Source organism: Gorilla gorilla, chromosome 7 (genome assembly GCF_029281585.2).
Source record: "Gorilla gorilla gorilla isolate KB3781 chromosome 7, NHGRI_mGorGor1-v2.1_pri, whole genome shotgun sequence".
Lineage (NCBI taxonomy): Eukaryota > Metazoa > Chordata > Mammalia > Primates > Hominidae > Gorilla > Gorilla gorilla.
Genome location: NC_073231.2, coordinates 4,832,658 through 4,853,644, shown reverse-complemented (window position 1 = coordinate 4,853,644; position 20,987 = coordinate 4,832,658). Strand labels below are relative to the sequence as shown.

General features: G+C 42.0%; 1 protein-coding gene and 1 long non-coding RNA gene across 13 annotated transcripts in view; one reads left to right on the top strand and one right to left on the bottom strand.

Moving 5' to 3' along the window:
• FBXO25 (F-box protein 25) overlaps positions 1 to 20,987 on the bottom strand; it is a 104,842-nt gene that overhangs the window by 29,457 nt on the left and 54,398 nt on the right. For 4 of the 12 annotated variants that reach the window (XM_063709009.1, XM_055348001.2, XM_063709008.1 and 1 more), the window contains one exon: positions 18,727 to 18,870. In XM_063709009.1, coding sequence (XP_063565079.1) covers positions 18,727 to 18,870 — 144 coding nt within the window. Of the gene's footprint in view, positions 1 to 3,473; positions 3,765 to 12,791; positions 13,133 to 14,099; positions 14,127 to 18,726; positions 18,871 to 20,987 lie in introns of those variants that run through there. The other 8 variants (XM_063709006.1, XM_055348013.1, XM_055348007.2 and 5 more) reach the window with 4 other exon arrangements.
• The window catches only part of LOC134759050 (uncharacterized), a 29,887-nt gene continuing 8,995 nt past the window's right edge, over positions 96 to 20,987 (top strand). Inside the window, exon 1 of the long non-coding RNA XR_010134907.1 lies at positions 96 to 1,228. This is a non-coding gene — a long non-coding RNA (uncharacterized lncRNA). The remainder of the gene's footprint in view (positions 1,229 to 20,987) is intronic.

Here is a 20,987-nt window from a genome sequence, read left to right as displayed (position 1 = left end):
GATCAGGGCTCAGTACAACCTCCAACTCCTGGGCTCAAGTGATCCTCCTGCCTCAGTCTCCCGAAGTGCTGGGTTGTAGGCCACTGCACCAAGTGATCCTCCTGCCTCAGTCTCCCGAAGTGCTGGGTTGTAGGCCACTGCACCCAGCCATTGTGACAATTTAGTGATTTTTCCCTTAGTGGCTCTGACACAAGAAGCAGACAGGACAGGATGGGGTGGAGGCTCATGGTCACAGTTTTAGTTTTTTCTCCCTTTAAAGTATTTTCCATTCCTGAGGCCAGTGGGATGAAGGAAGAGAAACAAATCACACTTAATCCTCAGATAGTGGTTAATTCTCATAATTAACCAGGTGTATTTCATTTTGGCTTTTTTGAGATGGGGGGGTTGACAAGTATTTCAGTTTTTAAATTTTTTTATGATGAAAAATAAAATCTATGCAAAAGTATATAGTACAATGGACATCCATAAACTCAGCTACTGAGATTCAATAATGGTTGTATTTGTCATATTTGCTTTGTGTGTCCATACATATATTTAACCATTTAAAAGTAAATTACGGACACCGTTATCACCCCCAAGTACTTCAACATATATTTCTAAAAAAAAAAAAAAAAAAAGATGCTGCCTGCATAAGTAAATATGATTGGCACACCTAACAAAATTAATTTCCTGTATCATCTCATACATATATATATATATGTTCCCAATTGTCTGGAATGTACCTTTTAGCTGTTTTTTCCCACAACCATGATCATGCATAATATATGGTGGTTCTCTCTCTGAAATCTTTTGATGTTGGAAACAGGAGCCCCCTGTGTCCCTTCCCTCGCAGCTTTTCCTGAACACACTGTTGTTTGAGGTGTTCAACTCACTCCTCCATCCTTAGCACTGCCTACAAACAAGAAGTTGGATCTAAAGGCTCAGTTAATCCAAGTTGCTGCTTGCTTTCGGGGCAGCTCCTGGGCCCCTGTGCACAGCAGGGCCACATAGTGTCTGACATCCACCATTAGTGGTAACATTAGGCTCAGGTGTTAACAACTGGATCTTTAACCTGGCTCCCTTTTTCCTTAAGCATCTCTCAGTTGTGCCCTCTCTACGCTTCTCGAGGGCTGTGTCCTGGGACCTCTTCTGCAAGCAGAGAGCCAGGGATGTGGCCCGCCAGCTGGGACAGGTACCTGCTGTACTCCCTCTCAGATCCAGAAAAGAGGTCATAGCAATGAAAATGCAGGTGAGACCATTTGATTCCACCCCCCGACCCGCCTGCAAATGTAAGCAGCTTTGTGGTAGGAACTAGTAAAAAAATTTCCATGGGAATTGGAAACATCCTAACCACCTTGAGATCAGACGACACTGCTCTGTTTCCATGCTACAGGGATCCTGTAAGTGTGACCTGTGTCACAGCCCATCACCTTCCCCTCGACAGATCCTGAATTGAGAGGAAGGAGAGGAGAGCTTGAAATGAAGGCTGCATTAGTGCACATCGCTCACATAACAGCCAAGATGCTACAGAGCCCCTTGCTTTCCTCACTAAGGGGTGGCATGATTGTGTGGCCTTTGGTTATAAAGCTGTGTGAAACTGAGTAAGTCAAACTTAATTCAAACTTCAAGCCATTGGAACTTTACTCTGGCCTCCAAAAGGGAGGAGGGAAGGAGAAAGGGGACAAGGGTTGAAAAGCTACCTATTGAGCACTATGTTCGCTGTTTGGGTGATGAGTTCAAAAGTAACCCAAACCCCACACCATGCAACATATCCATGTAGCAAAGGGGCACATGTGCCCCCTGAAACTAAAATTTAAAAAAGCACTCAGAAAATATTGAGTCTTGGAAGGAATGCAGCTATGCAGCTGGAGCCACGAAGCATACAGCCGCAACCTCTGCCTTTCTTTCCCTGTCAACGACCAAATGCACCAGAGACGAGGCCCCTGAGATCACTGCTCTTCACTTTGTGGAGTGCAGCCATCTGTAATGGGTCATATTGCCATAGCGCACACACTGGTCTGTGGAAAACGGTATGACTCTGCGACATCTCGGCTCCTGCCTATATGAGTGAAGCCTTAACTTTCCACTGTGGAATGCTGACCCTGTTTGTGTAGAGCCCATCCCCCAGGTGGCCATCCTCAAACTGTGCACTTGAATGCGCTCCACACATCCCCGTATTTTCTGAGCCTCTTCATTTAAGGCTGACAGCTGATAAAGTTGCACCAGCTGTCCATCAGGTAGATGAGAGTCCAGGGCAGTGCCCAACTCTGTGTAGACATGGGGGCCCCAGAGAGGTGCCTGTCTGGGTTATGTACAGAAAAACCGGTTTACTAAAGAAGCTGGTGTTTTGAAATGTGACACTTTTAAGTTTTTAGAGGGAAAATGTAGTAATTGGGGAGCGACCGCACCTCCGGCTATCCCCACACATGGCTATCCTTTCAGCCACACGTGTGGCACAGTGTGCGCGCCGTCTGCTGGAAGAGCAGAGTTTGGGGAAGAGGTTAACAGATAAGGAACATGAATGGCGCTGAGCCCGTTGGAGGGGCACGGGCAGTCCTGAGTGAATGTTACATAGGAGAGCCAGGGTTGATGTGGCTGCAGCCTGGTCTGCTCTAACACCAGCAGGTGAGTGTTAAAGGCAGGCCTCCTGCTGGTGGGCTTGTTTTCTCCTAGCATGTGTGCCTTGGGAACGTGCTGCTTTCCTTTGCGCCTTTCTCGGATTCAAAGACTGGTTTCATCACCACTGAAGGGCATGTCACCTTTATGAGGTATTCCATTCTCTAAGTTTTGGTTACTGTAGCTCCAAGACCTGCTGTTTCTTGGCAAATCTCCATCCACTGGGTTTCTGATTATGTTTGAAGGTTATCATCATCATGCTGGCATCTGCCTTTTGGTGACCAACTGTTATCTTACTGGTGAGTGGTTTCATCTTTTTCAAGTGTGTCTGTCAGTAACAGTGACCGCCCCCCCCCCCCCCCCAACAACCCCCGGTACTATAAGGCTGTCAGTTCGGGTGGATACTTAAATATTTATGTATTTTTTGAGACAGGGTCTCACACTGTTGCCCAGTCAGGAGTACAGTGGCACAAACACAGCTCACTGCAGCCTCCACCTCTGCCTCCTGAGTAACTGGGACTACAGGTGTGCCACCATGCCTGGCTTTTTTCTTTTTTTTTTGTAGAGACGAGGTCTTGCTATATTGCCTAGGCTGCTCTTGAACTCCTGGGCTCAAGCAATCTCTGGCCTCGGCCTCCCCAAGTGCTGGGATTACAGGTGTGAGGGACTACACCTGGCTGCCATTTAAGTATTTAGAAATTAATGTCCCAGCATGGTTTTTCAGAGTTGCAAAGATATTTTCACTTACTGATAAAGGGGTAGAGTTTTAGCTTTCATAAGAAGTGAGGATCTTGATCCCTTTGACATTACTTCTGTTTAGAGTTTTACGAAAATATTTTTAAAAATTTAGATAATTTATTTTCAAGAAAGCTGAACAAATGTGGATGGTGTGGGGGTGATGGGAAATACCATTTGAGTTTTGAGAAGTGATTTTTTCTTTATTCTTTGGAAACTAGTGTTTACAGAACTCTCTTCTCCCTAGAGACTTTAAAACGTGCTATTAAGACAGAAGGATATGGTGAGAATTTTTATTCTGTAAGAATCTTCAAAGCTCAGCATGAAGATAGATACACATCTTTCCCTTGCGAATCCAGGCTAGAGAACTGCAAGAAGGCGGTTCCCTCTAGAGTCTCCTTTCCTGGGAGATGCAGCTCCAGATGGGTGGGTTTCTGGGCAGGAGAGGAGAGGAGGGTGGTGTTTATTTAACTGGTTATTTGGGATCATGTTATGCATCTTCAAAAAGCGATATAAGAGAAAATATTGGAAAGATATTTCAAAATAAGAATTACCTTGAAGTAATTCCCATTATTCATGGGTAACATTTTTGTGTGTGTATTTTGGCTTTTTATTGTAAAAATAATGTATTTTCATTGTAGAAAATTTTTTTTAAAAGTAACGAGTACAAAAAAGTAGTGTTATATAACTTTTAATGGAAAATGTCAAATAGATACAAAAGTATAAATCGGGTTGGCAAGTGAAATACAGGCCAAAATTGGGCCCAACACCTGTTTTTGCACAGCCCAAATGTTAGGAATGATTTTTACATTTTTAAATAGTGAAAAGATGTAAAAGGGTAATATCTAATGACATAAGAAAAGTATGTGAAATTCAGATTTTATTGTCCAAAAAGTTTGGAACACAGCCACATGCACTGGTGCGTGGCCCCCTGGTGGTGGCTTCATGCCACTACGGCAAAGTGACAAGAGAGCCCCATGGCTGGAAAAGCCATCTGCTCCGAGCCCTGCTTCACTCCCCAGTGTGTACCTATCCTTGCAGCCTCAAATTCCCGGCCAATCTTGTTTCATTAATAGTTACTCCCAGCCCCGCGGAGTCAAAGGAAATCCCAGACATCCTATAATTTCATCTTCATGTTGAAATTTAAAAAGTTTGAAAATTCACCAAGATGTAATATATATGCACCAAACATCAGAGCCCAAAATATATGAAACAAACATTGACAGAATCAAAAGAAGAAATGGATAGTTCTACAGTAAAAGTAGGAGACTGCAATAGCCCACTTTCAGCAACGGATAGGACAACCAGACAGAAGATCAGTCGCAAGACAGAACTTGAACAGCATCATACCAGCTGGACCTAACAGACACAACAGCAGTACACACGTTTTTCTCAAGTCAGACACAACAGCAGTACACACGTTTTTCTCAAGTGCAAATGGACCTTTCTCTAGGATAGGCAGTATGTTAGATGACAAAACAAGTCAACAAATTTCGAAAGACTGAGGAAATAAAATATCTTTTCTGGCCACAGTGGGATGAAACTAGAAATCAGTAACAGACGAAAAACTGAAAAGTACACAATTATGTGAAAATTAAACAACACTCTCAACCAGCAGATTAATGGGGAACTCACAAGGGAAATTAGAAAATATCTTGTGGTAAATGAAAATTTAAACGTAACATACAAAAAAACAGGTACAGTCAAAGCAGTGGTAGGAGGGAAATTTGTAACTGTAAATACAAATATTAAACAAATTAAGATCTCAAGTCAACCCTAAATTTACATCTGAAAGAACTAGAAAAAGAAGAGCAATCAACCCAAAGCCAGCAGAATGGAGGAAATAATAAAGATTAGAGCAGAGACAAAATAGAGAACAGAAAAGCAATAGACAAAAATAAATGAAACCAAGAGTTTGTTGATAGCTAAGAGTGACTAAGAAAAACAACTAAAAACCAGAAGGAGGAGACATTACAACTGATTTTACAGAAATAAAAAGGATTAAGAGTACTATGAGCAATTACATATCAATGAATTGGATAACCTAGATGAACTAGACAAATTCTTAGAAACACACAGCCTATCGAGATTGAATCATGAAGAAATGGAAAATCTAAACAGACCTATGCTAGTCAAGAGAATGAAGTAGTAAAGAAAAGCCTCCCAAGAAAGAAAACCCCAGGGCCATATGGGAATTCTGCCAAACATCTGAAGAATTAAATCAATTCTCCTCAAACGCTTCCAAAAAACTGAAGAGGAAAGGACACTTCCAAATGCATTCTATGAGGCCAGTATTATTCTGATACCAAAACCAGACAAAGACACTATAAGAAAAAAAACACCACACATCAGTATTCCTGATCAAGATTTTTTAAAATCAATATTCAACAAAATACTGGCCAACAGGATTCAAATACTGGCCAACAGGATTCAGTGGGACATTGAAAGGATTACACATCATGGCCAAGTGAGATTTATAGCTGGTATGCAAAGATGTTTCAACATGCTCAAGTCAATAAATGTAATGTGTATTACATTAATAGAATGAAGGAAAAAAATGTGATCTCAATTGATGCAGAAAAAGCATTTGAGACAATGTCATGCCCTTTCATGATAAAAACTCAACAATTGGGAACAGAAGGAAACAACCTCAAATAGAGGCCATATGAAAATCCCACTGTAAACATCATATTCAATAAGACTTTAAGAGCACTTTAAGATCAAGAACAACACAGAAATACCCTGTCTCACCACTTCTATTTAACATAGTACTGGAGTCTTAGAGCAATTAGGCAAGAAAAAGAAATAAAAGGCATCCAGACTGGAAAGGAAGAAGCAAAATTATCTGTTTGCAGATAACATGCTCTTATATGTAGAAAAATCCTAGTGTCCATACATATACAAAAAAACAATTTCAGTAACACTGCAGTTTACAAAATCAACACAACAAATCCATGATATTTCTATACAATAACAAGCAATCTCAAAAGGAAATTTAAGAAAATTCCATTATAATAGTAACAAAAAACTGAAATATTTAGGAATAAACTTAAGGAAGCAAAAGACTTGTACTTGAAAACCATAAAACATTGCTGAAAGAAAGTAAGGTCAACACAAATAAATAGAAAGCAATCCCGTGTTTATGGATTGGAAACCTTAAGATGTCCATAGTCCAAAGCAATCTATAGATTTCATGCAATCTCTATCAAAATATCCCAGTGGCTTTTTTTTTTCCATCCTGAAACTCATATGGAATCTCAAGAGACCTCACACAGCCAAAATCATCTTGAAAGGGAACAAAGTAGGAGGTCTCTCACTTCCTTATTTCATAACTTATGACAAAGCTACAATAATCAAAATGGTGTTGTATTGAAACAAAGACAGTCATATAGACCAATGGAACAGAATAGCAAATCTCCAAATAAACCCTTGCACATATGGGTCAAATGATTTTTGATGGTGCCAAGACCATTCAAGGGAGAAAGGACAGTATTTTCAACACATGGTGCTAGACAAGTGGACATCCACATGAAGCTAGATCTACCTCACACCATATATAAAAATTAAAATAGATCAAAGTCCTAAACTAAGAGCTAAAACTAAAATATTTAGGAGGAACATAAGGGAAAATTTTAACAACATTAGATTTGGCAGTGATTTCTTAGATATGACACCAGAGGCACACACAGGTGACTAAAAGAAAGAAACAACTTCTGTGCATCAAAGAACAAAGCAGAGTGAAAGGCAATCCACGGAATGGGACAAAGTATTTTAAAATGATGTATTTGAAAAGGGTGAATACCCAGAACATATAAAAACACACACCTGATTGAAAAATGGACAAAGAGCCCAAATAAATAGACATTTCTCCAAAGAGGACATATAAACGGCCAACAAACAGATACTCAGCATCACCAGTCATTACGGAAATGCAAATCAAAATCTCAGCAGGATACCACTTCACACTCATTAGGATGGCAATTATTAAAAACAGGTGTTGGCAAGGATGTGGCAAAACTGGAACCTTCAATGGCAATGTAAAATGGTGCAGCCACCGTGGAAAACAGTTACGGCAGTTCCCTAAGAAATTAAACATAGAATTGCCATATGATTGAAAGCAGAGACTCAGATATTTGCACACCCATGTTTACGGCAGCAATATTCACAATAGCTAAAAGGTGGAAGCAACTCAAGTGTCCTCAACAGATGAGTACACAAACAAAATATGGTCCATCCATAGAACAGAGTATCACTCAGCCTTAAAAAGAAATCCTGACACATGCTACAACTTGAGTAAACCTTGACGACATTATGCTAAGTGAAATAAGCCAGTCACAAAAGGACAAATCCCTTCTGATTCCACTCATACGAGGTCCCTACAGAAGTCAAATTCAAAGAGACAAAGTAGAACAGAGGCTGCCAGGGGCTGGTGGATGGGGAATAGGGAGTTGGTGCTTAATGGGTACAGAGCTTCAGTTTTACAAGATGACAAAAGTTCATCTTGTAAAGTTGAACTTGTGCATACATGGTAGAGAAGGTTGCACAGTATGAATGTATTTAATGCCACTAAATTGCACACTTAAAATAGGTAAGATGGTAAATTTCATGTGTATTTTAACATGTCAAATTCTTTTAAATGACATTAGAATTGACTACATAGGTTAGATAATAAAAACCAACTTGCCTTCATCTGTGCAAGTTTCTCAAATGATTATCAAATAAAAATGAAATTTCCATGCAAAAACGAGACAGTTGAGGTGTCTCTTCTATTTGACACAGATGTCCTCATTTTTTTGCTCTCCCTTACTTAAACAGGAAGAACAAGAGCATTTCAAAGAAACCACATCCTCAGTGAACGCTGGTTATGGTCCAAGAGCCAACCCAGGACCCCTGTGGCACCAGCAGTGCCTTCCCCCGCTTGCCCCTCCAGCTGGTGCTCTGGGCATCTGTTCTTTGTCACTCTGTGGATTTGAGCCAATTAGGATTGGAAGGAAGAGGACCAAGTACAAAAAGGACAACTAGGAGGGTTAACAGCCTCTCCTAGGCATTCACGTGAAAAGCAATGGCAGATCCACGTGGCCTGTATTGGGGCAGGTGCCCTGGGGAGCAACTCCTTCATCTCACGGATGCTGAGGGCGAGAATAGCAGCAGCCATACACTGCCTGAGTTTAGAGAGGACTGCTGGGGGTGCATGTGCAGGTGCCACGTTACCACCTAGAACACACTGTCTCATGCTGTGAGCCAGGGCTTTTTAGGCACACACTGATGCAGTTCCTGCTGAAATTCTGAAGGCAGAGGCTACACCTGAGCAGCTCCTACCAGCTCAGTGGCATTTAGCCCATGGGATGCGGGGGGACACCGCTTTCCAAAGTTGAGGGTCTGCCTCCTCTATGCAGAAACAACAGGAAGGGACAAGGAGTGGGGCTTGAGTGAAGACAGAAGCAGCAATTCTGCTGAGATACACATGAGTGCAGGGTGGATGCTGGTGTCAGCCATAGAGGGCCCCAATGGCTGGTGCTGGTTAGTCATGTATGCAGGTCCTTCTTTTTCCTTCTACCTGTTGCTAATCCCTTGGCTTTGCCATTGGGTAGCATTTGATAGGGACTAAAGGGAGGTGAGTGGTGTCCATCATGTGCACACATCATAATGAAGAGAGGGAGATTAAAAAGTCAAGTTTCATAAGGCAGGCTTGCTTCTGACTTTTTTCAGAGGGCAGCACCCCTTCCTTTTGATAATTCTGAAGATAAGCAGAACAGACTAGGTTTCACAGTCCATTTATCTACTAGCTTAGGCCTTCGCAATGAAAAGAAAAACCATTAAAAGGCATCTCTGGAGAAAATGGTCTTATCCTCTTAAAGGATAATTGAAGCTTCTCAGTGACTTCAAATCTTATATGGAGTTCTCTCAAACATTTAAAGAAGAATTAACAAGAAACCACCACAAACACTTCCAAAACACAGAAGAGGGAACACTTTCTAAGCTTATCCTATGAGATGGAAACCAAAACCTAAGAGATCACAAGGTGGTGGGTGGCAGGTGGGGTGGGGGTGGGGGTCTTGGAACCAATCCCCTGTGGATACAGAGGGCTGCCTGTTCCAGCACACCAAATCTAACAGCTACGTATAAAAGGTATCATAAACCATGACTTAGTGGGCTTTGACCCAAGAATGCAAGGTTGGTTCAAGATATAGAAATCAGTCAATGTAATAACAGCACATGATCTTATGAAGGCCAAAAACCACATTAAGAGATGCAGAAAAAGCATTTGACAAAATCCACACCCTTTCATGATAAAAACAAACTAGGAATAGAAGGGAACCTCCCCAACCTAACAGAGGGTATCTATGGAAAACCCAGGGTTAACATCATAGTTAATGGTGAGACTGAAAGCTTTCCCCTAAGATGAGGAACAAGACAAGGATGTTCACTCTTGCACTGCTATTCAACATTGTACTAGAGATTCTAGCCAGCGAAACGGGGCAAGAAAGAATAAAGGACGTCTAGACTGAGAGGAAGAAGTGAAACTGTCTATTCACAGATGACATGATTTTGTACCTAGCATCAGGAATCTACAAAGGTGTTAAAAGAGCTGATAAATCTTATATGACAGTTTGGTTCTAACAGCAGCATTTAAGGCAAAAAATTGTTCACAGATGGTTAAATTTTTTCCATAGACAGTTTGCTGTGTACAGCCCTGTACAGTACGCACACACAGTGCATACAGAGATCCTGTACATCATGCAGTAAACCATGACAGCTACAAATCGGTCTGCTCCTGAGAGGCTACTGCATGGCTTTCCAATTTGTGTGTATTCATAAATTAGGTGAGGAATGTGACTTTTTGACTCAAAATAGGCAAAAGGAAGTTTTAACTGGGTGTCAAGAGACACCAGCCCTGAGTGAGCAGCACAGACTGAGAACAGGTACGAGAATGACTGGAGATTCTATCTTGAGAGTGTCTGGCATTGCCTTTCACAGGAGCGATGGGCAAGTGAAACTTACTGCCTGGCTATAGGCTCTTGTTGTCCTGAATTATCTCCTTCATTGCAATGAAGGCATCAGAATGTAACTTACTCTCACAGGAGTGGCACCCCTACTTTTGGAAGACCCCCTGATAGAAACTGTATTCAAAAATACCATTCCAAAGTGGAGATTTATGATTTCTCTTCTCATCTCTGTTTGGTGTTGTCTGATCTTCTGTAAATAACTGATCAGTGCCTCAAAATTGTCTTTATTCTGTCCTTATACCCTCCATTAACCTTTCAATCTCTCCCCAGCAATGTAAGCCATCCCTGCTTACCTGCCCAGCTCCCACAGCTTGTCCCTCGAATGCACCTGCAGGAGGTTGTGACCCATGCAGTGGCAATGCGGCTAGCTGTGTCCATGGCCTGTGGAAATATGCCAGCCCAGCAGAACAGCTGGAATCCTACACTATTAATATGGTTATTTTTTCCAAGCAAGTACTGCTCAATTTATACAAGTTAAATGCACGTCTGTGATTTGATAGCACAGCGGAGAACTGTTATAACATCTAACAATTAAATGACAATAACAGTATATGACAAATTAGGGGAAAGAACCACAACTTCAAAAGGATAGTTTCCTTTTAAGAAGAAACTAACATGAAAAAAGACTAACATCCACCCCAAAAAACAGGCAAATACCACATTAAGTAATTTACCAAAAACAAGAAAAGCAAATGGATAATAAATACACGGAAATATTCAAGCTCACAATTTATCATACATCAAATTCTTCACTTATTAAAACAGCACCAACAGAAAAATACCTGTGCTTCAGGGATAATGGAAACTCATGTACTTACTCCCTTTCCTAGATTAAAACAATTTCTTTTTTCAGCTGGACGCGGTGGCTCGTGCCTGTAATCCCAGCACTTTGGGAAGCTGAGGCAGGTGGACTGCTTGAGCTCAGGAGTTTGAGACCAGCCTGGGCAACATGGTGAAACCCCATCTCTACTAAAAATACAAAAAAACAGCTGAGCATGGTGATATATGCCTGTGGTCCTGACTACTTGGGAGGCTGAGGTGGGAGGATCACTTGAGCCTGGGGGACAGAGGTTGCAGTAAGCCGAGATCATACCACTGCACTCCAGCCTGGGTGACAGAGCAAGACCCTGTCTCAAAAACAAACTCCAAAAAAATTTTTTTCATGAACAATCTAGAAATATATTTAAAAGCCTTAAAATATGTTTGACTCATGATGTTGGCTGTACTACTGGTGGTTGTAAGGAGATGGCCACATTGTTGTGTGACGATGCTTATTATAGTTATTGATGCTAACAGCGAGACACTCAGGAACCCCAATATGCTGTAATGATAAAGCCTGTTCCATCTGGGTGATTCTGTGGAGCTAATAAAAGCCAAGTTTCCAAATAACATTTAGGATATGGTTCTACGTTTCTAAAAAAGGCAGGGTCGGGGCGGGGGGCGTTGTGAAATAACAGTGGTATACAGGACATTTATGGTCTTATGAAAAACTAACATATATTCGCAGAGGCCCCAGGTATTTGCATCGCCTCAGGAGAAACTATAATTTGACAAATAAATGCATTCTTGGCCATTTGTGTCAGTTCACAGAAGTGGGGCTGAAAAATCCAGAATCTTTTTTTAGTCCTATTTATAACGCTATATACTTTTATTATTATTATGCTTAAAGGAAAAAGTAGAAATGATGTGCTTGGGCTCCTTCACCCTATTCAAAAATGGAAATATACAACAATACATTTCTATCCTATGCCTGCTGAGGGGATTTTTCATATTCTTTTCAGCATGCACAATCATCTTTGGGTGGTGGGATTGATTTTCTAATTTTCTAAAATGGACATGCGTTATTTTAAAAACAAAGCAATCTTTTAAGGATTTAAATATCAAAATCACTAACATTTCTCAGTAGGATGCAAAACTGATGAAGTTTAAATCAATAGATAAACATGATTTATTACTTTGTCTATTAAAGTAGTTTCAACACAATTGAAGTTTAGACTGCACTGGGCTGTTCCCATCACAGTCCAGGATTATGCACAGACCAGCCCCCACCCCCAGCAGGGGTGCCCTGCCAGAACCTGTGCTGGATGCCTAGGAGCACAGAGACCACTGCCCGTTGTTGGGCTGCGTGTGCACAATTCATACCCCGATCCATAATCCCTAAGACAAGAATGGCTGTCATTGCCCTGGGTTCACTTTCTATTCAAAGAGGACTCATTTAGGCACAGCCAATGTAGTAGTTAAAATGCATTTTGAGAAAAAATAAATATTCTGTACAATGTATTTACAAGGATCAACTGTTTTGTAACCCACCCCCAATTAGTATAAAATTGGGAAACTATAATTTGATAATTAAGAAGCATATTATTGGCCGTTAGTGTCAGGTCAACAAAGAATGTGGAGCTGACCACCTGAAATATTTTTGAACTATATATATATATAGAGAGAGAGAGAGAGTACGCAAAATTTCACATTTTAATATGCTTAGAAGGAGTTTTTAAAGAAGTAGAAATGATTTCCTTGGCCTCTGACTTTCAGTGATGAAAATGCAACCATGCAGTCCCCACTATGCAGAAGGGCAGTTCTTCCCAGGCTTTCTGGAAGCAAGGGCTTCCGAGGAGCCTCCACCCACCTCACAGAACACTCACTATGAGCCCTGCACAGACAGCATGATTCACAATCTCCAATAGGAATGGCAGGGGCAGCCCTTAAAACTTGAAGAGGTCGATGAAGTGCTGCGGAGACACAGGCATGAAGCAGCTGTCAGGGTCGGCTGCCGTGCAGGGGTGTCCTGAGTCCTGTGGGGAGGTGGGAGATGGTTAGGAGGGGGCCCCACCACCAGCACACTCTAGTGATGGTGGTTGAGGGGTCGTCAGCTGTTTGTTGATGTGGACCCTGGGCCCCACCTCATAGGTACATGGGAGACAACTTGGATGAGAATGACCAACACAAGGGCAGCCACAGCCGATTCTACATAGAGGTTTCCCATGGAACTCCTGCTCAGGTAGGGCAGGAGACGGTGGCCCCAGGTCTGCCCTCCAGTGCTGAATCTGGTACTGAGTCAGAGGAGCCAGCTGCTGACACCACCCTGCACTGCCCCGGAATCTACAAGGCCACAGAAGAAACCACTGGGGACTTTCTGTCCTCTGGTCCCAGCCATTTCTTTGTCCTGTCCTCCTGTTCCTGGCTCACTTTGTTACACAGGGTTCCCTCCACCCGCCATTCATCCCTGAATCAGCTTTGGCTCCCTGCATAGGACAGGAGAGGGGGACACACGGCCTCAGCCCCCAAGGCTCCTGCTTGCTCCAAGGGAGCTGGCCATGCTCACATACCTAAGGATCCAGAATTATATTTAATATGAGAAGTGACGACAGAAAAATTAATTTTGTGGATGAAGACTGGCAGACTCTTATGAGGAACACAGGTAAACGGGACCAGAGGCTCTGGGGTCAGTGCTGGATCTCTCCATGGCATGCCCTGGCAGTGCTGCCAACCCAGGTGCTGTGTGGTGAAGTGTTTATGCGCACATCTAGCAGCCTCCCTCAGCACTCAGGTGTTGTTCTGCAAAATATTTCATCAACACTCTCGTCCTTGCTGAGGTGTTTGATCAAAGTGGCCACTCAGCCCTGCTCAGGGTCCTGAGAAAGCTCAAGTCAGCGAGAGCTGGAATCGAGCCGGGCAGTGGCCAAGATGACGTGCATGAGATGCAGCACGATGCAACGTTTTCATCCCGAACACAGGATGTGTGGCAAGACAGGGAAGTACCTTGAATAGTAAAGCAAGATGGTAGTCCTTCGAGATCATGAAGAAAGAATCAGGAAGGAATGCAGTGAAGGGAGGGAAAAAAAGGAAAAGTTAAGATTAGAAAGAGCCAGAGTGTATCTAAGCATTCAGGTTTGATTCATATTATTTACGAAAATAACTAAAAACATCAGGTAACTAAATTTGGACAGTACAAGGTTATTAAAAGTAAGCAAACAAGGTCTCATCAGATAACCCAAAAATTCCCAAACTACTTGAAGACAGTCTTAAGACAACATATCTCTACCTTTAAGTCTTTCAAATTTGGCAACTAATGAGGTTGCAGTGCTAAATAACCTTTAAAATTATTCACTGAAACAGAGATGCTACTTCCATGTGCAGTTTATATTAAAACTTTATAATAGATTTTTTTGGGGAAAGTTCTTTGTTCTTCCTTTAACATCCGAAGGGTCTGCTCTGTGCTCAGTAATGCACATTAAGTCAATTCCACACATGCCCTTAAGCCAGCCTCCACCTCTGACACTTGTTCCTCCAGGCCAGTGAATGCCACTTTCCAACACAGACCCAAGCCTCAGCAGCTGCCCTCCTGTGCTGTTCTCCCCCGCTGGTTCAGGCTGCTACTAGCAAAGCAGTTCCCCTGCAAGACCAGGACCACCAGACCATGGACACCTCATCTTAGATTCTGGCTGCAACTTTGCTCCTGATGTCCACACAGGCCTGTGGGGTGAACGTCGGATGTCCAGCCCTCTATTCTGGCAACTGATACACCAAGAAAAAACAGGACATAAAAATGCCAAATGCTCATCCTGGCTTCCCTGACCCAGCCAACAAGTCTACAGTTTTTAACTGAGGTTTGGTACAGCCGGGAGATAACGCCACCCCTCTCAGTGGACCCTCGCAGGGCCATCGAAGTCAGTCTTTGGCTCCAGAGCTTAACTCAGCCCAGTTACTTACAGACTGTGTGGAAGGCTGACTAAGGCAGGTAGAAAAGTTAAAAAAGAACTCCAATATAGTAGAGCCAGAACAGATGGGAAACCAGCTTGGGAGCAGATGAAGCAGCTCCATAGCACTGCTGACTGGAGAGCTCCAAGCTTATGTACTGTGGGAAATGATAAATACCAGATGCAGACCTGAGACAGAGGCACCATGGTATCGGCTCATGACCAAGTCCCAGGGCCAGAATTCAGAGTCAACAACACCCAGTCTCATTTTCTTAATAGCTTTGATATTACTTTAGTTTCTCAGTCAACACAAACTACTGGGATGCTAAACAAACAAACAAAAAACAAGCAGTGACCCTAACCCTAAGTGCCATTTTCTGAGCACCAGCTATGTGCCAGTTTCCAGGTGCAGCACTGCTGAACATTCACAGCTCCTCTGTGTGGTGGGTCATGGCGTCAAACCAAGACCCTAGGAGGGGCAGCAAGCTCAGGAGACCCCGGAGGCAGGTCCAGGTCTGCCTGACTCCAATCTGGGTTTGGCCCACCAGGCCACTCACCTCTGGTTAGCCACATTGGGCAAACCCACGGCGGAGGAGATGGAAGACAGGGCAAGAAGTACCTGACATCTTCAGGGGTTAAATTAGGAGAGATGGCTCTTTTTGAATACTTCCATGCATGGATTCAGAACTAAAAACGTGGACTGCCTTCTAGAATGATATTCAGTGGGAGAAGCTGTGATGGGACCACTCACTGTAGCTGCAGTGAAGTGGACATCACAGCCTCCAGGGGCAAGACATGAACCTCCCAGAACTAAGAGATGGGCAGCTGTCCTTGCTAGGAGAGACTTGTTCTCAATTTCCATGACATGATCAAGTATGATAACAAAGTTCACTAAATACAAGAATGGCAAAGCAAATTCTTTTGGAAGGCTACATAATCTCTCAATTTAAAAAAATCAGAACTTACATATTTCAGGAAACTAAGGCAGCATATTCTTATATACATGGAGCACCTGTAATCCAAAAATCTGAGATGCTCCAAAATCCAAAACTTTTGAGCACTGACATGATGCCACAGTGGAAAACTACACATGTTAAGTAAATAACACAAACTTTGTTTCATGCATAAAATTACTAAAACATTGTATGAAATTATCTTCAAGCTCTGTGTAAATGAAACAGATGAAAAAAATCTGAAATCTGAAACACTTCAAATCCCAGGCATTTCAGATAAGGGAGACTTGATCTGTACTGCCCAACAATGTGGAAGCGAAGGACTGTGTATTTCTTTGTTAGTTGCTCAGCAGACAGGGAGAGCTCCAATATTCATAAATATTGTTCTAAGAAAAATACTACCACATACAAAACTGAAAGTCTTCTACCCCTTCTATGAATGGTATTTTCCCTATAAAAGTATCATTGCTTTTAATAGTTCTATAGTACAAAACAATCTGCTCAGGAGAAAAAAAGACAAGTAACTCTTAGGAGAAGCACTAACTCAAATTAGAAACTACAGTATTGTGTCCACTCTTACTCTGTGACTGAAGACACAGCCACATGTTTTCAGTGTTAATATTTCAGAGAAGAACAGGTGTCAGTCCTAGAAGGAATTACACAGAAGGGGGGCCCTGTTCCCTCCAGGGTCAGGTGTCAAAGCTGGCTGGGAACCTGGACTTCACTCAATTGGCCCCTTTCCTTCTGTCCACAAGCATCTGCCTGTGGCTTCTACTGCAGACAACTCACCCCCATACTGTGCCTTCTGTGCCCTATAACTGGGGAGAAAAGAATAGAATGACGGCTCTCTCCTGTATATCCGTAATCTTACTGATGAACTGATTTGTTGACTTCACCAAATTGAGAATAAACTGGAATCAAGATGTTCCCTGCTCTTGAGGGATAACAGTCTACAAGACAGTTGTACTACTGCAGAAAGACATAATACAACTTGCATCTTTTTAATTTCAGGAAAGAGAGAAGTCATACCAAAATATAAAACAATAAATCAGAAATAAAATCTCACATTCATGTATGATGCTGTTTACCTTTGATATACCAAATAAAACTATTAAAATAATACAAGAAAAACACATCTTTACATTCTCTGCTCAACCACGGATTAATTTTTAAAGCCACACTTAAAATAAATGTAATTTGAAATGAAAAAATGAAAAGCAGTTGTCTCTTTCCGACAACCTAGAGCTTGCCGTATAACCTATCTGATAACAAATATAGATAATGTAAAGCAAAAGAAGTAATCACAAAAGGTTATGGTGTCTATCAGGCAAAAGCCTCATCTCCCTAGACCTAGAGAAGGCAAGAGGCAGGGACAGCCCACTCTCGCAAGAGGCAGGGCCTCATCTAGACCAGGGACAGTCAGGGGACTCCCTCCGCAGAGCAGCCAGCAGCTCAGCAGGGTCACTCCAGGACCAGCTTATGCCTAGTTTCAACATTTTTTTTTCCCCACGGTGAAATCTCACAACATCAAACATGTTCAAACGCAAGGCAAACCATGGAAACACACTCCAGGGTGAAATAATATTAACATGTTAAGAAAAAAGTGGATAATTGCCGGGTGCCATGGCTCACGCCTGTAATCCCAGCACTTTGGAAAGCTGGTGCACATAGATATTGCTTGAGCTTGGGAGTTTTGAGACCAGCCATGGGTAACACGGTGAAACCCTGTCTCTACCAAAAACAAACAAACAAAATCAGCTGGGCATGGTGGCTCGCCCCTGTGGTCCCAGCTACTCAGGAGGCTGAGGTGGGAGAATCACTTGAGCCCAGAAGTCGGGGCTGAAGTGAGCCATAACTGTGCCACTGCACCCATAACTGCCTGCGTGACAGAGCAAGACGCTGTTTCAAAAAAACAAAAAAAAGAAGTGAATTAGCTGGGTGTGGTAGCACCTGCCTGTAGTCCCAGCTACTTGAGAGGCAGGAGGTAGAGGCTGCAGTGAGCCGTGATGACGCCACTGCACTCCAGCCTGGGTGACAGAGTGAGACCCTATCTCAACAAAGAAAAAAGAAAAAAAAAGAAATAAGCAGTTACCTCTCTGACTGTGAAAAACATTCTATTTAGACACACAGTCTGGATGGTGAGAACAGGAAGTAACTGGATGAAGGGATGAGACTTGCAGATAAGTAACGATAGTCTTGTTAAGTTCTGATCATATGAATGAGAAAAATGCAGATTTTAAAATCTGGGACTTCTCTATGGACACTTTTTTTCTAAGAATGTGGCTTTGAGAAATGAAGCCTAAGCTCGTCCTGGCCCTGCAGAGACGGTGGGGACATAAAGGGCCGAGGGCTAAGTCTGGGGAAACGAGGAAGGTGCACTTGTCCTCAGATGGGCAGAGGGGTCACACTCCAGCCTTCAACCTCAGACTGGGGATCAGCAGGGAATCTGGAGCTGCTGCCAGGAAAGGCCACTGGCTGCAATCCGCCTGCAACACCCTCCTACATGCTAACTTCTGCAAAAAGGAGAAGCATTTTGGTTTTCAGTGTTTCTGGTTTAAGCTACACATTGAATGAACATCTGTTCTCCTACCCCAATATTTGGTAAAATATATCTCCTTAACTTACTTATAACAAACAGTATTTTCCACTTTTTAGTCTTATACTTAAAATATAGGTGATTAGTTTGTTTCACCAAAATTTAATCCTGAAATTCCAAGAGTGTATTTAAATCAGTACCTTCCAAAAGAGAATGCTGCAGTGCCGACAGAAATGCAGTGTGTCTCCGTACTGCTCCTTCGCTGGGTAATGTTTCTGAAGTGCAAAGTACATCAACTTCCATTCAATATGACCTTTTTCTGAAAGGATCAAATGTCTACAAAACTAAACAAACAAAACTCCATTCAGAATCCACATAAGATGACTTTCAAAACATAATATTAGGTGTAAAACTTTTTCATTTTATTTTAGTTTTTAATTTCTTTTTTTAAACTTCAATAGCTTTAGGGTTACAAGTGGGTTTTGGTTACATGGATGAATTGTACAGTGCTGAAGTGTGGGATTTTTGTGCTCCCATCACTGGAGAAGTATGCACTGACCCAACATGTAGTGTTTCATCCCTCACCCTCCTCCTACCCTTCCCTCTTCTGAGTCTCCAATGTGTATTATACCGCTCTGAGTGCCTTTGTGTACCCGTGGCTTAGCTCCCACTTATAACTGAGAACATATGATATTTGGTTTTCCATTCCTAAGTTATTTTACTTAGAATAATGGCCTCCAGGTCCATCTGAAATTATTTTTCAAAGGCAGTGTTGTACATAAAACAATTATTTGAAATTAAACTCACTTGGGGTAAATCAGTAAGTGACAAATCAAATAAATTGTGTTATGCCTGTATAACGGAATACCAAGCAGCTGTTAAAAAGACTTAAATACTCCAATCCAGAATAATGTCCATAATGTATTATTAAATTAAAATAAGCTACACACATCATATGTGATAAAAGACTTATATCTAGAATACATAAAGAACACTTACAACTCAATAATAAAAAGACAAATAACCCAATTTAAAAAATGGGCAAAGGACATGCAAAGACATTTATCTAAAAAAGTCTCAGAAATGGACGATAACCTCATGAAAAGATGCTCTAGAATCCAGTCATCAGGGAAATGGAATGAGACCCACTTCCTGCCCACTAGAATGGCTTTAATCAAAAAGTGAAATAATGAAAAGCACTGGGGAGGGGTGGAGAATCAAGAGACCTCACACACTGCTGGGGGAATGTGAAATGCTGCAGCCACTTTGCAAACAGTCTGGCAGTTCCTCAAAAAGTTAAACAGAATCCACCATATGACTCAGCCATTCTACTCCTAGGTTTATAACCAAGAGAAATGAAAACATGCATCTACACGCAAACTCGAACATGTTCATGGCAGCATTATTTGTAAAAGCCACAAACTTTTATCAAACAAACTAAATGTCAATCAACTGATGAATGGATAAACAAAAAGTGCATATACATAGAGTGGGACATTATTCAGTCTTGAATGAAGCTCTGATTTATTGTACAACATGGAGCCGTAAGGACATCATGCAAAGGGTAAGAAGCCAGTCACAAGATGACAAATGCCATAGATTCCTCTTACATTACACATCCAGAACAGGGAAACACAGAGACAGAAAGTTGATTAGGTGTTGCTTGGGGCTAGGAATGGCAGCTGAAGGGCATGTTTTGTTCTGTTTTGTTTTTCCTGAGGTGAGGCTGATGTTTTAGCTGTGTCCCCTGCCAAATCTTGAATTGTAGTTCCCATAATTCCCATGTGCCCTGGGAGGGACCTGGTGGGAGGTAACTGAATCATGGGGGCAAGTCTTTCCCATGCTGTTTTTGTGATAGTCAATAAGTCTCACAAGATCTGATGGTTTTATAAAGGGCAGTTCCCCTGCACATGCTCTCTTGCCTGCTGCCATGTAAGATGTGACTTTGCTCCTCTTTTGCCTTCCACCAGGATTGTGAGGCCTCCCCAGCCACATCAAACTGTGAGTCCATTAAATCTCTTTTTCTTTAAAAATTACCCAGTCTCGGGTATGTCTTTTATTGGCAGTAGAGAATGGACTAATACAGATGCCAGTATCCTAACATCGACTGTAGTGATGGCTGCATAAAGTGGAGGGTATCTTAATAAAGGTGTTACCAAAAACATCAGTATTACAGAGTGACTTTCAATTACAGTTTTGAAAATGGCCAGTGCAGAGCTAGCGAAATTAATGTGTATGTTTGAGTGCATATAAAAGCCTGAAACAAAAAACAAAATGCATGGGCTAAAGGAGTAACAGGGCTGCCTTGGGGTGGGGGCCTTTAACTTGTTTGTACAACACTGTACTCGTCTTTAGGGCTGTTGCTGCAATGAGCATGTTTTACTTTTCAAAGCTAAAAACAATCACTTGTATAACATACTCATACTTCATTCATGGCTTTTGAGGACTCTGGAAATTATCG